This window comes from Apostichopus japonicus, chromosome 3 (assembly GCF_037975245.1).
Source record: "Apostichopus japonicus isolate 1M-3 chromosome 3, ASM3797524v1, whole genome shotgun sequence".
Classification (NCBI taxonomy): Eukaryota; Metazoa; Echinodermata; class Holothuroidea; order Aspidochirotida; family Stichopodidae; genus Apostichopus; species Apostichopus japonicus.
The window spans coordinates 1,838,928-1,855,766 of record NC_092563.1 but is presented as its reverse complement, the minus strand read 5'-3'; the positions used below and the strand labels follow the sequence as shown (position 1 = coordinate 1,855,766).

The window sequence follows — 16,839 nt, the reverse complement described above, 5'->3', positions numbered from 1 at the left end:
AGACAGACCCATAACACAGTTTTTAAATTTGATAATGGTGATATGATAAATGATGAACGTGTTATTGTTAACAAGTTTAATCATTATTTTAGTAATGTTGGTAGATTATATGCCGATACAATCGCCCATAGACAGCTTAATCCTATGCATTATTATGGATAAAAGTATACCAAGTACCTTCGTGATGTACCCGACAACCCCAGTTGAATTGTTAAATACAACTTATAAATTAACAGAGGACAAAAGTTCTGGTTACGACAATACCTCTAACTGTGTTTTTAATTATATTTGTGATTATTATTGTGATTCCTCTTACTAATATAATTAACTTATCTTTTACTAGTGTTATATTTACATCCGAATGAAAAATTGACAAGATCTGTCCCATTTTGAAATCTGGTGACCCCTAACTCATGTCTATCTGCCGACCAATTTCTCGACTTCCTACAAATATCTAAGCTTATTGAAAGACTTGTTTATAATATATAGGTTAACAAATTTTGTGTCAAAATATGATATTTTAATTCCTAACCAATATGGTTTAGTAACTTACTTCATATCAAGTCATCTCGTACTAAGTTAAGGCAATCCCAAGTACATTATTCAGGTGCAGTCTTGTGGAACATTCTCCCACATTCTAGTTTGCATAATCATAATACTCGTATTAGTAGTAACTTACTTCATATCAAGTCATCTCGTACTAAGTTAAGGCAATCCCAAGTACATTATTCAGGTGCAGTCTTATGGAACAGTCTCCCACATTCTAGTCTGCATAATCATAATACTCGTATTAGTAGTAACTTACTTCATATCAAGTCATCTTGTACTAAGTTAAGGCAATCCCAAGTACATTATTCAGGTAAAGTCTTATGGAACAGTCTCCTACATTATATTCGGTCACAAGGTTCATTGTATACTGCTTTAAGTGTGCACTCAAATATTATCTTTTAAACTCTCAACCCAATTAAGTATTTCATAATGATATCATAACGTTCGTTATTTCGAACTTTTTGTTTTTTGTTTACTTAATTATCTTCTTTGTTTAGTAATTGCTTATTCATGATTAAACATGTCATTAATATTTATTGCACACGGGAGCCAAACCAGAAAAGCTATGCTTATGTTTGGTTCCCTCTTTACCATTCATATACTGTATTGCTTTATTTCGATTTCTTTGTAATGTTACTATCACATTGTTTGTTATTGTATGTATATTCTTGTTTTGAATTGGTAGAAATAAATTAAATCAAATCACATGAAATCAAAACACCAAAGTTGCCCTTTAGGTGTATAAGCATACCGCCACCTTACACAACTGTAGTACTCTTTATATGCAGCTCTGAAGAAAATGAAATACCGACGTCCATTCTTTTCGGAATCTAAGTGCTGACTGAAGCTGGTCAGTTGTGCAATGTCTTATGATAACCATAATTATTGTGTGCTGTGATGGAGAGTTAGAAATAACATATCATCCAGGCTGGTATGTATAGAGTGCACCTAATCATACGTGGTTGACCCATTTGGCGTTCCATACCGAGATTACGGGCTACAAGGAGGCCTACGTTGTCACAAAAGCGCTATTCATGCATGGGAAAACTTGCACTGTATCTGATATGTATCTGATATATAGTTAATTAATCCTTTCGTGTGAAATAGAAACACGTATGCCTACAGAATACGTATTATACATGAAATTGAAACTTACAGCATTGTGCATTCAACAGTATTATGTGCAATGGAATTCGTTTGATGTAGTTTACTGGTTCTGCGCCTAATATATCTCTGGTTAAGTTGCACAAGTGCAATACAATAGAGACACGGCCACTGGAAGTTTGTTCGTTTCTCTCCTTTTTTGCTCGTTTTTGCGAACTTTCGGACTTCATCATGTTATTTGTGGGATTTTCAAGACGCAAAGCAATAATTTTAATCACTGTTTCGTGTTTTATTGCTTTAGTATTTTTCGACGATTACTTCAAGGGTATCGACTCATCGCAAGAAGAACACTCAGAAATAATTAGACGTCCAGATTATAAGATAAAATTTGGTGTACAAAAAAATATAGAAGAACATATAGGAAGTTCAGAAGTGGCTTTGGGGATACTTTCACCGCAAACAGAGAATGGTAACATATATGCTTACTTTGTCTAAATATAAGTAGCCTATACTTGAGAAAGTGGTATATAACCTAACGTTATTAGGCCATTTATGAAGTGCCGGATTTATGGACACAGGGGGGGGGGGTGAGGACTGCAATCCGGACTGCGTATCTTTCCTCCCCAGGAAGGTTCGGTATAATTATCACAAAGGGTGTGTCTACTACAAAACATCGTAATACTTACAAGTACAGTGTACTTAACATTTTGCGGTTTGCAAGATGTGACGCCACATGCATAGCACTGTGTTGGTAGTATATATGTACACAAACATATACGTAGTGTGTAAAACCATCATGCGCGTTTCTTTATGCATGCCATGATAAAACACTAGGTGTAACACCTGTACCATAAACAGTCACTGAAATGGCGGAGAGGGAGACCAAGGAAAGACTTTTCGATTCATTACTGATTAAAAAACGAGAGACTGGCGTAGTTGTAGCGATACAGTCCACCATACAGGGTCGTGGAAGAGTGTGTTCTTCAGTGTTGGCTATACGAATTTGGCATCTACACCCCCCCCCCAAAAAAAAAAACAGGAAGAAAATGTATGGGGTCATTTTCTACAAATGGTAATTACGTTAACGTCCAGCTGCGAAAGGGTTGGGTGGGTTAGGCTGATAGGTTGTAACTCCCAGTAATGTATTCCATCTGCCCAGGAGAAAGCTAACTGGTTCCAGTTGAAACTATAGTCGCCAATTTCCAGTTACTTAACTGTGATTATATATATATATATATATATATATATATATATATATATATATATATACCCAAAAATCGATATATCTACAGAGCAACCAAACTTAAACCTATAGGTTACAAAATTTTGGAGGAATGTGATGATATGAAAACACATTGCAAAACTTTGCTGTAGGCAAAGATTTATTCCAAATATTAGAATGCTCTTAAACTGTTGAAATGTGGACAAGTTTATGGGGGTCAAAACACTTGATCACCACGTATAATTGATGTCTGACCATAATGAAAGAAACTTGAAGGAAGTCGAATTGATCCTTAAAGTACGTTCACACTGTCATGGTCTCAATAGGGATATGGCTTTTCTTTCCGGGTTCAAGCACTTTGAGCAGTCTGGGGCTTACGGTAGACGAACCTGATTCAATCACTCCTTTTACGCCTGACGAAGGACCAGGGTGTCCGAAAATTTGTGTAGCGTGTAGTTATTTCTATTTATTCTAAATATTATGTTGGATTTAAAGGCATTACATGTTGTCCTTATCTTTTCCACTATTATTTCTATCCAACACGTGAACATTTCATCATGTATATATATATATATATCTATATATATATATATATATATATATATATATATATATATATATATATATATATACATATATATATATATATATATATATATATATATATATATATATATATATATATATATATATATATATATATATATATATATATATATATATATGTATATGTATATGCATATATATATATATATATATATATATATATATATTTATATATGAGGGCTCAAATAAATAGACCCCCCCCCCCTCCACCTTCCTCTCCACCCGGTATTCTAAACTAGGATTTTCAATTTGGCAATAACTGCAACATGCATCACAGTGACTTTCCATACTGGCAAGTTAAAGATCTATAGTACTTATTTTTATTCCAATACTCTTTTTAAATCTATAATATTTCAATAACATTGTAAAATCAGCTCTAAGGTGTACGTGACCATGTTCCAATACCCTATTGACTTTGAAGTATGTATACGCACGTATTGCACGTTAATTCTACACCTCCATTCGACGATGCATGGTAACATCTTAAACGAGGCTATAGTCAGTAAGCTGGCTATATATATACATTGTTTCCTTGGAGTGCGCAATCGCAAACCTTGTTAGACGCACCATATATTTCAACACTAAAATTCACCGTCCCGAAAAAGAGAGTCGAAATGATATATATATATCCTGCTTTTATTTGATTATTCTCCTCTCATTTATTTACCAGAACTGAATAATAGCAGATTAGTTGTGGATCACGATATACCAATTGCAACGATGCCGTACTTTCCAAAGAATGCACAAATTAATAATAGCAGGAAACTTCTATTTATCCATATACCGAAAACGGGAGGAACCTCCATTGAATCATCATTTCTCTTCAAAGAGCAACGAAGGAAAAATGCAATAGGTGGACATCACAAAATTTCAGAATTTAATCAAAAACATTTTGAAAATTATCATAAGTTTTGTATGGTCCGTCATCCTTGCTCTCGGTTAATCTCGGCTTGGAGTTATCTTGGTCAGAATAGAGGAAACGTCAAAGACAAAAGATGGGCCAAACAAAATTTAACAGCCGAGACGAGGAAATCTTTCAACTCCTTTGTCAGAATGACACTAGCTCCAGAGGGACACGTTAAGATCCAAGATGAAAACCATCTCCAAACCCAAGTCGGTATGATTTTCCGCGAAAATGGAAATTTTGGACTCGACCAAATGTTAGTTTTTGAAAAATGGGAGGAGAGTATAGATGCACTTGGTCTCCGTATTAAAACAGACGTTAGTGCTGTGAAAGTCAGACATCTCACACGAAGTCTACATAAAACTTGTGAAGATTCGTACACGTCGGATACCTGGGCCAAGATGGTTAAGTTGTATGAAATGGACTTTTGTGTTCTCGGATACTCCAGCGACATAAACCGTACAGATATCACACCGCAACCCAACTTGACCCAGGAAATCCTTAACGACCGCTATCAATCTTGTATAAAGCAGTCGAGGTTGAGAAATGGTCTTTGATGCCCGGCAGGCATCGAACTAGTAGTTTTCCAAGAGGCAGGTACATGGCCGCATGGCTCGCGGAAATGTAATTGAAAATTATTGTAGTGTTTGTGTGGGTGGGGCCTGAAGAAAGAAGCGGAAAATGGACAAATTAATAATCTGGTTAGTTTGATCATGGAGGTAAAAACAGTGTTTACCTCCATGGTTTGATAAATTTCGACCTTTTAATGTGGTGTGTTTTCATTAGGGTACAAATGCACTGATGTGCACACGCAACCCCCCCCCCCCTTCCTCCATCGCTTGAACTACAGATGACGACGTCATAATTTTTTTTAAGGGTCCATGCTTGCCTGATGGTATTGTTTGTGTACGACAAGACTAGACGGTTTTACTCCGACAATTAACCAGTCATTATTAGACAGTACAGGTTTATATGATGTACCATTAATCCCCGGACCGGCATTGATCCTGCAGTCAGTAACATACGGTAATAATACCACGTACTAAAGTGTCAAATTGAATGTCCTTAAAACTATATAGTCTTTTCCTAGAGTGTAGATACAGACTATACCACCGCTCTTCTGGACAAACTATGCCGTCATTGCAATCTTGTTTTCATCAAGGAAAAGGAGACGTGAATATAAAGTGCTTGTGGTGTCCCATTTTGTTTTTGTTATAAAACGGAAAAAAATAGGATGTTCGAAAATGTTAGTCAATGTTTATATAGGCTATGTACGTCTTAATACAATTTGCCATCTAGAGAAAGATAGCATTATATGTCGTATCACTTTGATGCTGGGGTTAAAAGGCATTGCTCTTCCCCCTATTTTTATTATTTTGTTATAGCAAAGATTCAGTTGTTCATTTCAAATACTCAATTGCTCAACACTTAAAGAACTAGAGCTATAACGGACATAGTATAGGTATAAGGTAACATACAGCATGTTGTTACTCGAGTTTCACGCCTGTGCGGCGATCATTAGACAGTCAGCCATACAGTCAGCCATACATGCTACTATTGATCAGCTTAATCTGATCATCACACGAGAAGGTATACGAACATGGTATGTATTAGGGCGTGAATGTATTGAACCCTGTACCCAACAGCTTTAATCTACGTGATAAACTATAACAAATATGACAATAATAGATATCATCATGTATTCTCTATATAATCTTCATGCATATAAATATACTATAATATATAATCTATTTTATAATGCTAAACTAACCTATATGATTAAACGATGAATGAATGAGTATCAACAACAAAACAAAAAAGGAGTTAACCCCTGTTCGACCTACATGATAATGTTTAATCTTGAGCTTATACATTAATACACAGGACACATAAGCATGTTGAATTAAATATTAAAAGAATGCTTATACTGCGATCTATTTACGTTGAAGTTTTCTATATTAGCTAATTTGATTACCGTAATATAATTGTTTTATATAGATTTGTATTCTTTATGCAATTGTTTCTTGTTCCGCCCACTCTTTAGGGACCCAATGGAAATAAACTTTTTGTTTTAAAGGTTTGGACATTTATATGTAAATATGTATATCACATTTGATAAGTTGTTAAGCGGTCATGTCAAATGTTGAAAATACTCCTAAAATTTAGTTTCAAAACAGAAAGATGTCTACAAATATAGTACTAATAGAAAATCGCTACTTTTTTGTCCACCATAGACCTAAACACAGGGTAACATTTGAACAGTTGCGTTGAAATCAATTTGTCTACCCACTTTGATAAAGTGGAAGCTTCTATAAAAAATTTTTTTTTATAACAATTCCCTATATATTGCAAGCTGAAAATGGACTGAAAGGCTATACTCACTAATCCTGGAATATCAATACACATGGACTTTGATATAACCTCCGTCCCCCTTCTGAGCTGAAGATATGTTCCTGGAAATACAAGCTGAAAGTTGTTTCTCATACGTCACATAGATACATTGTTCTGGCGCACTCCTGTGACCAATCAGAAGTAGAACAGTGCGAGCATATATTACCTTCGTCCAACATTATAATCATTGAAAATTTTCCAGCAATCTGATTAATATTTTCTCAACTGGCAACAAGACTTAGCTGAAGAGCAAGCTAAAGTATACCCTACACCAGAGTTGCCCTTTAGGTTGATAAAGCATACCGACACCTAACACCAGAGTTGCCCTTTAGGTGCAAAAAGCATACCGGCACCCAACACCAGAGTAGCCTTTTAAGTGCATAAAGCATACCGACGCATTACACCAGAATTGCCCTTTAGGTGCATAACACATACGGGCAACTAACACCAGAGTTGTCATGTAGGTGCAAAAGCATACCGACACCTAACACCAGAGTTGCCCTTTGGGTGCATAACACATACCGGCACCTAACACCAGAGTTACCCTTTAGGTGCAAAAGGCATACCGAAACCTAACAACAGAGTTGTCCTTAAGGTGCATAACGCATACCGGCAACTAACACCTGAGTTGCCCTTTAGGTGCAAAAAGCATACCGGAACCTAACACCAGAGTTGCCCTTTAGGTACATAACGCATACCGGCAACTAACACCTGAGTTGCCCTTTTGGTGCAAAAGGCATACCGACACCTAACACCAGAGTTGCCCTTTATAGGTGCATAACGCATACCGGCACCTAACACCAGATTTGCCCTTTAGGTGCATAACGCATACCGGCACCTAACAACAGATTTGCCCTTTAGGTGCATAACGCATACCGACACCTAACACCAGAGTTGCCCTTTAGGTGCATAACGCATACCGGCAACTAACACCTGAGTTGCCCTTTAGGTGCATAAGGCATACCGGCAACTAACACCTGAGTTGCCCTTTAGGTGCAAAAAGCATACGGTACCGGCACATACCACCAGAGTTGCCCTTTAGGTGCATAACGCATACCGACACATAACATCGACACCTAATGAGTTGAACGTTTTCTTTCCTAATGGGGTGGAAACGATAGCTATTGAAATTATGAATCATAAAGCTAGAAATGTTATTGTCGCTTCAGTATATTAACCCCCTGAAAGTTCATGGAAGACTTGGGAAATGCCATTGACTTAATCATGAAATTAAACTTTATTACCTAGCTGGGGATTTTAATATCGAATTATTAAAACTTGATAACCCTATAGCATTGTACAATTTAATAAATACGGTATATATCGTCTTCATTTAATCCATCTATTGTTTTACCTACTCGTGTAACAAATGCAAGTTCAACGTTGATTGATAACATTTTAACTAATTAATCTATACATTTTAAAACGGATGTTATTACTTCCGATATTTCGGATCATTCTCCTGTCTGTATTAGTTGTCCTAATTACACGCATTTCATCTAATGTTTTCAGATATAACACTTTGTCTCAATAATCTCTATCGTTTGAGACTAGGAGTATTAGAAGTTGATTGGTCGCATATTAAATATGAATTGCCCAATCTACTTATAAACACATTTAGTCAAGTTATTTCTTGATATTTACCACACTTGCTGCCTCTTGTCCAAAGTTAAATCTAAAATGAACTTGCTCAAGTCTCTCCTTGGATAACCAATGGGATATTGAAATCTATTCGTCATAAAAATTGACTTTTTGCACGGCATAAACGTATAGTCCTTTAAATGAAAATTAAAAGAAAGTTTATGCTAAGTACAGAAATATTCTTACTTCTGTTATCGAATATGTTAAGAGAATGTACGATCATAACCTTATACAAGACCATAAATGTGACAGCACTCAATTGTGGAAGATTATCAATAGTGTACTTAAAAACAGGCGGAAGACAGACCCATAACACAGTTTCTAAATTTGATAATGGTGATATGATAAATGATGAACGTGTTATTGTTAACAAGTTTAATCATTATTTTAGTAATGTTGGTAGATTATTTGCCGATACAATCGCCCATAGACAGCTTAATCCTATGCATTATTATGGATAAAAGTATACCAAGTACCTTCGTGATGTACCCGACAACCCCAGTTGAATTGTTAAATACAACTTAAAAATTAACAGAGGACAAAAGTTCTGGTTACGACAATACCTCTAACTGTGTTTTTAAGTATATTTGTGATTATTATTGTGATTCCTCTTACTAATATAATTAACTTATCTTTTACTAGTGTTATATTCACATCCGAATGAAAAATTGACAAGATCTGTCCCATTTTGAAATCTGGTGACCCCTAACTCATGTCTAATTGCCGACCAATTTCTCGACTTCCTACAAATATCTAAGCTTATTGAAAGACTTGTTTATAATATATAGGTTAACAAATTTTGTGTCAAAATATGATATTTTAATTCCTAACCAATATGGTTTAGTAACTTACTTCATATCAAGTCATCTCGTACTAAGTTAAGGCAATCCCAAGTACATTATTCAGGTGCAGTCTTATGGAACAGTCTCCCACATTCTAGTCTGCATAATCATAATACTCGTATTAGTAGTAACTTACTTCATATCAAGTCATCTCGTACTAAGTTAAGGCAATCCCAAGTACATTATTCAGGTGCAGTCTTATGGAACAGTCTCCCACATTCTAGTCTGCATAATCATAATACTCGTATTAGTAGTAACTTACTTTATATCAAGTCATCTCGTACTAAGTTAAGGCAATCCCAAGTACATTATTCAGGTAAAGTCTTATGGAACAGTCTCCTACATTATATTCGGTCACAAGGTTCATTGTATACTGCTTTAAGTGTGCACTCAAATATTATCTTTTAAACTCTCAACCCAATTAAGTATTTCATAATGATATCATAACGTTCGTTATTTCGAACTTTTTGTTTTTTGTTTACTTAATTATCTTCTTTGTTTAGTATTTGCTTATACTGATTAAACATGTCATTAATATTTATTGCACACGGGAGCCAAACCAGAAAAGCTATGCTTATGTTTGGTTCCCTCTCTACCATTCATATACTGTATTGCTTTATTTCGATTTCTTTGTGATGTTACTATCACATTGTTTGTTATTGTATGTATATTCTTGTTTTGAATTGGTAGAAATAAATCAAATCAAATCACATGAAATCAAAACACCAAAGTTGCCCTTTAGGTGTATAAGCATACCGCCACCTTACACAACTGTATAGTACTCTTTATAAGCAGCTCTGAAGAAAATGAAATACCGACGTCCATTCTTTTCGGAATCTAAGTGCTGACTGAAGCTGGTCAGTTGTGCAATCTTATGATAACCATAATTATAGTGGATGTGATGGAGAGTTAGAAATAACATATCATCCAGGCTGGTATGTATAGAGTGCACCTAATCATACGTGGTTGACCCATTTGGCGTTCCATACCGAGATTACGGGCTACAAGGAGGCCTACGTTGTCACAAAAGCGCTATTCATGCATGGGAAAACTTGGCACTGTATCTGATATGTATCTGATATATAGTTAATTAATCCTTTCGTGTGAAATAGAAACACGTATGCCTACAGAATACGTATTATACATGAAATTGAGACTTACAGCATTGTGCATTCAACAGTATTATGTGCAATGGAATTCGTTTGATGTAGTTTACTGGTTCTGCGTGACTAATATATCTCTGGGTAAGGTGCACAAGTGCAATACAACAGAGACACGCGGCCACTGGAAGTTTGTTCGTTTCAGGCTCTCCTTTTTTGCTCGTTTTTGCGAACTTTCGGACTTCATCATGTTATTTGTGGGATTTTCAAGACGCAAAGCAATAATTTTAATCACTGTTTCGTGTTTTATTGCTTTAGTATTTTTCGACGATTACTTCAAGGGTATCGACTCATCGCAAGAAGAACACTCAGAAATAATTAGACGTCCAGATTATAAGATAAAATTTGGTGTACAAAAAAATATAGAAGAACATATAGGCAGTTCAGAAGTGGCTTTGGGGATACTTTCACCGCAAACAGAGAATGGTAACATATATGCTTACTTTGTCTAAATATAAGTAGCCTATACTTGAGAAAGTGGTATATAACTTAACGTTATTAGGCCATTTATGAAGTGCCGGATTTATGGACACAGGGGGGGGGGGGGGTGAGGACTGCAATCCGGACTGCGTATCTTTCCTTCCCAGGAAGGTTCGGTATAATTATCACAAAGGGTGTGTCTACTACAAAACATCGTAATACTTTCAAGTACAGTGTACTTAACATTTTGCGGTTTGCAAGATTTGACGCCGCATGCATAGCAGTGTGTTGGTAGTATATATGTACACAAACATATACGTAGTGTGTAAAACCATCATGCGCGTTTCTTTATGCATGCCATGATAAAACACTAGGTGTAGCCGTGTAGGTACCTGTAACATAAACAGTCACTGAAATGGCGGAGAGGGAGACCCAGGAAAGACCTTTCGACGCAATACTGATTAAAAATGAGTAGTTGTAATGATGAAGTGCACTATACCGGGTCGTGGAAGAGTGTGTTCTTCAGTGTTGGCTATACGAGCTTGGCATCTACACCCCCCCCCCCCCCCAAAAAAACAGGAAGAAAATGTATGGGGTCATTTTCTACAAATGGTAATTACGTTAACGTCCAGCTGCGAAAGAGTTGGGGTGGGGTAGGCTGATAGGTTGTAACTCCCACAGTCTCCCAGTAATGTATTCCATCTGCCCAGGAGAAAGCTAACTGGTTCCAGTTGAAACTATAGTCGCCAATTTCCAGTTACTTAACTGGAATTTTATATATATATATATATATATATACCCAAAAATCGATATATCTACAGAGCAACCAAACTGAAACCTATAGGTTACAAAATTTTGGAGGAATGTGATGATATGAAAACACATTGCAAAACTTTTTTATTCCAAATATTAGAATGCTCTTAAACTGTTGAAATGTGGACAAGTTTATGGGGGTCAAAACACTTGATCACCACGTATAATTGATGTCTGACCATAATAAAAGAAACTTGAAGGAAGTCGAATTGATCCTTAAAGTACGTTCACACTGTCATGGTCTCAATAGGGATATGGCTTTTCTTTCCGGGTTCAAGCACTTTGAGCAGTCTGGGGCTTACGGTAGACGAACGTGATTCAATCACTCCTTTTACGCCTGACGAAGGACCAGGGTGTCCGAAAATTTGTGTAGCGTGTAGTTATTTCTATTTATTCTAAATATTATGTTGGATTTAAAGGCATTACATGTTGTCCTTATCTTTTCTACTATTATTTCTATCCAACACGTGGAACATTTCATCATGTATATATATATATATATATATATATATATAGATATATATATATATATATATATATATAGATAGATATATATATATATATATATATATATATATATATATAGATATATATATATATATATATATATATATCTATCTATATATATATATATATATATATATATATATATATATATATATGAGGGCTAAAATAAATAGACCCCCCCTCCACCTTCCTCTCCACCCGGTATTCTAAACTAGAATTTTCAATTTGGCAATAACTGCAACATGCATCACAGTGACTTTCTATACTGGCAAGTTAAAGATCTATAGTACTTATTTTTATTCCAATACTCTTTTTAAATCTATAATATTTCAATAACATTGTAAAATCAGCTCTAAGGTGTACGTGACCATGTTCCAATACCCTATTGACTTTGAAGTATGTATACGCACGTATTGCACGTTAATTCTACACCTCCATTCGACGATGCATTGTAACATCTTAAACGAGTCTATAGACAGTAAGCTGGCTACATGTATACATTGTTTCCTTGGAGTGCGCAATCGCAAACTTTGTTAGACGCAACATATTTCAACACTAAAATTCACCGTCCCGAAAAAGAGAGTCGAAATGATATATATATATATCCTGCTTTTATTTGATTATTCTCCTCTCATTTATTTACCAGAATTGAATAATAGCAGATTAGTTGTGGATCACGATATACCAATCGCAACAATGCCGTACTTTCCAAAGAATGCACAAATTAATATTAGGAAGAAACTTCTATTTATACATATACCGAAAACGGGAGGAACCTCCATTGAATGGTCATTTCTCTTCAAAGAGCAACGAAGGAAACATGCAATGGGTGGACATCACAAAATTTCAGAATTTAATCAAAAACATTTTGAAAATTATCATAAGTTTTGTATGGTCCGTCATCCTTGCTCTCGGTTAATCTCGGCTTGGAGTTATCTTGGTCAGAATAGAGGAAACGCCAAAGACAAAAGATGGGTCAAACAAAATTTAACAGCCGAGACGAGGAAATCTTTCAACTCCTTTGTCAGAATGACACTAGCTCCAGAGGGACACGTCAAGATCCAAGATGAAAACCATCTCCAAACCCAAGTCGGTATGATTTTCCGCGAAAATGGAAAGTTTGGACTCGACCAAATTCTAGTTTTTGAAAAATGGGAGGAGAGTATAGATGCACTTGGTCTCCGTATTAAAACAGACGTTAGTGCTGTGAAAGTCAGTCATCGCAGACGAAGTCGGCATATGACTTGTGAAGATTCGTACACGTCGGATACCTGGGCCAAGATGGTTAAGTTGTATGAAATGGACTTTTGTGTTCTCGGATACTCCAGCGACATAAACCGTACAGATATCACACCGCAAACCAACTTTACCCAGGAGATCCTTAACGACCGCTATCAATCTTGTATAAAGCAGTCGAGGTTGAGAAATGGTCTTTGATGCCCAAGGCATCGAACTAGTACTTTCCCAAGAGGCAGGTGCATGGCCGCTCTGGGAAATGTAATCGAAAATTACTGTAGTGTTTGTGTGGGTGGGGCCTGAAGAAAGAAGCGGAAAATGGACAAATTAATAATATGGTTAGTTTGATCAATTTCGAACTTTCAATGTGGTGTGTTTTTATTAGGGAACAAATGCACTGATGTGCACACACAACTCCCCCCCCCCCCACTTCCTCAACCGCTTGAACTACAGATGACGACGTCACAATTTTTTATAAAGGTACATGCTTGCCTGATGGTATTGTTTTTGTACGACAAGACTAGACGGTTTGACTCCGACAATTAACCAGTCATTATTAGATAGTACAGGTTTATATGATGTACCGTTAATCCCCGGACCGGCATTGATCCTGCAGTCAGTAACATACGGTAATAATACCACGTACTAAAGTGTCAAATTGAATGTCCTTAAAACTATAAAGTCTTTTCCTAGAGTGTAGATATAGGCTATACCTGCACCGCTCTTCTGGACAAACTATGTCATAGCAATCATGTTTTCATAAAGGAAAAGGAGACGTGAATTTAAAGTGCTTGTGGTGTCCCATTTTGTTTTTGTAATAAAACGGAAATTTTTTAGGATGTTCGAAAATGTTAGTCAATGCTTATATAGGCTATGTACGTCTTATAATACAATTTGCCATCTAGAGAAAGATAGCATTATATGTCGTATCACTTTGATGCTGGGATTAAAAGGCATTGCTCTTCCCTCTATATTTATTATTTTGTAATAGCAAAGATTCAGTTGTTCATTTCTTCCAGCAAAAAGGCTCAATACTTATAGAACTAGAGCTATAACGGACATAGTATAGGTATAAGGTAACCTACAGCGTCAGCATGTTGTTACTCGAGTTTCACGCCTGTGCGGCGATCATCAGACAGACAGCCATACAGTCAGCCATACATGCTACTATTGATCAGCTTAATCTGATCATCACACGAGAAGGTATACGAACATGGTTTGTATGAGGGCGTGGATGTATTGAACCCTGTACCCAACAGCTTTAATCTACGTGATGAACTATAACAAATATGACAATAATAGATATCATCATGTATTCTCTAAATAATCTTCATGCATATAAATGTACTATAATATATAATCTATTTTATAATGCTTAATTAACCTATATGATAAAGCGATGAATGAATGAAGTCATTGTTTCTTGTTCCGCCCACTCTTTAGGGACCCCAATGGAAATAAACTTTTTGTTTTAAAGGTTTGGACATTTGTATTATTTGTACAGGGTATAGAATTCCCTCTAACTTGCTTTCAGCATAATTGTGCGTTCCCAATCAGTTGCCAGTTGATTCGTACCTAGTAGGTCTACTTTGGTTTTAACGATTTTTTTTTTAAACAGCTGTATCTTAAGTTGTGATTGGTTATACCAGTAAAAGCGTCACACACACGAACAACACTCTACAACAGTGAAAACATAACAATCAGCTAACCTTTATGTGAGTCGAGGACGTGGACCGGGAATAGGACGGGGACGAGATACCCCGTAGCCTAATAGTAATACTACTACCAGTATCACTATTCTAAATGCAGGCAACATTAAATTCTCAACAAAGCCTATATAACCACTGTGACTAACCCACCAGTGGATATATACTAACATTTCTACATAACGATGTAGGAATCAAAATATACGTTTAGCCCCGCTATACGATAGAACCTGCACCCCAGAACAGAAGATCAATATTTATAAACATCTTTATGTAATGATCTCTGTAAAGGTCTCTACAGTGAACAATAAAATTATCAACATATAAGGCTGAATCGCTGACTGTGACTGCATCTCCATCACAGAAGCAAGGCTCAGTGGCCTTTGTCATTTTGTTTGAAACTTCCTTAATATTGTAGCTGTTCTTAATTAAAAGAAAAGACCAGTCTAATTACACTTGACTGTTACTGAGCCTCCTCTTTGTAGAAAGGTGGTTAGTACGAAAAAATAAGCCACCATGCCAGATGCATGTATGACCAGACTATAAATTGTTGCCTAACTTTGGCTGGAGATGGGGTTTTTTTTGGGGGGGGGGGGGGAGCTGGTAGGGACTTCGGTTACTCTGTCATAATAAACTTCAAATTGGTTTATAATCCATATATATGTATATAGTTCAATTCTTTTCATGAGTGATGAATACTATTGCTGTAAAAAGTCAATCTTTTCTTATTTTCCACAAACATAGGCTACAATATGCACCATAGGTAAAGCATATATATACTAACATTAAGACTATACATTCCTTTGGGTCCTTACTGTATGTATACTGTAATTTTCTGGTGTGCTCTTAGAGCAATTTGGCTGTGTAGACTGTGGTTCAATTGACTGAGGTGTATATGTGAATGTTTTGGGCAGAATATGTAGGATATGTCATACATATACTCAAGGTTGGGCACTTTATCTTCAATGCTGTTACATATTAATAAGTATGCTGGCGGCAAATTGAGTATAGTGTTGACGACTCTGATATCATATGTCTCTCAGTTTCATCAAACTTCCTCAATATAAATGTAAGATGGTCAGCTCTTACATAAAGTTTTCTTTTGTACCATAGTTTTTCTTGTTTATTAAGTACACTACATGTACAGTGCTCACTGTACAGAGGGCTATGCATTTGTACAGTGTGTGTATTTGTATGTTGCTTGTGGTGGTAAAAGGAGGGGGATTAAGATTTCTCCTTCTGGGTTGCTAAGCAACTATCTTTGTTCTTCCTGGAAATTAGCCCTCACAGGAAATGGGGTCTGTGTATACTGTATATATTATAGGAACAAAGGAGTTTTGTGAGGGTATAGGGAGTCAGGCAGTTGGCCTTGAGTATTGGAGCAAGACAGTTGCTAATGAGAAGAGATATAGTTTTAATGTTGGATAGTTTGTTTATTGTACATCTTCTTAGTGGAAAGTCTAGAGAAAGGAGACTTATTAATTATTAATCATTTTGGATAGTTGTTCATTGTAAACCTTTTAAGTGGAAAACTCTGTAATCCTTCTTTATTTTATCTGGATTTCTGGAACACTATATTTGTTACTATCGCCGATTTATCTTGCTGTCCGGAACACTGTTACAACCCACTGTTTTATCTGGCTGTCTGGGACACAATATTTGTTATATATGGATATTCTGTAACAAGCTTGTTGGAACACTATTTCCTGTTATATTGTAATTTGATGAACGCTATGCT

At 36.0% G+C, this 16,839-nt stretch overlaps 2 protein-coding genes and 1 long non-coding RNA gene across 5 annotated transcripts in view; 2 read left to right on the top strand and 1 right to left on the bottom strand.

The window, feature by feature from the left end:
• Positions 1-1,080: 1,080 nt before the first annotated feature.
• Positions 1,081-15,693, top strand: LOC139959643 (uncharacterized). The gene is made up of 3 exons (XM_071957436.1): positions 1,081-2,122; positions 4,152-6,462; positions 14,873-15,693. The coding sequence occupies exons 1-2, from the start codon at positions 1,885-1,887 to the stop codon at positions 4,940-4,942; spliced, it is 1,029 nt and encodes a 342-aa protein (XP_071813537.1). The 5' UTR covers positions 1,081-1,884; the 3' UTR covers positions 4,943-6,462; positions 14,873-15,693.
• On the top strand, positions 6,478-14,879 carry LOC139959633 (uncharacterized). 2 transcript variants are annotated; one of them, XM_071957424.1, is made up of 3 exons: positions 6,478-7,283; positions 7,328-10,845; positions 12,806-14,879. In XM_071957424.1, the coding sequence occupies exons 2-3, from the start codon at positions 10,380-10,382 to the stop codon at positions 13,594-13,596; spliced, it is 1,257 nt and encodes a 418-aa protein (XP_071813525.1). In that variant the 5' UTR covers positions 6,478-7,283; positions 7,328-10,379; the 3' UTR covers positions 13,597-14,879. The 2 variants fall into 2 exon arrangements, with proteins under 2 accessions (XP_071813525.1, XP_071813517.1); XM_071957416.1 differs by having other exon boundaries at positions 6,478-10,845.
• Positions 13,557-16,839, bottom strand: part of LOC139959704 (uncharacterized) — a 57,043-nt gene continuing 53,760 nt past the window's right edge. For both annotated transcript variants that reach the window (XR_011790212.1, XR_011790211.1), the window contains one exon: positions 13,557-13,694. This is a non-coding gene — a long non-coding RNA (uncharacterized lncRNA). The remainder of the gene's footprint in view (positions 13,695-16,839) is intronic.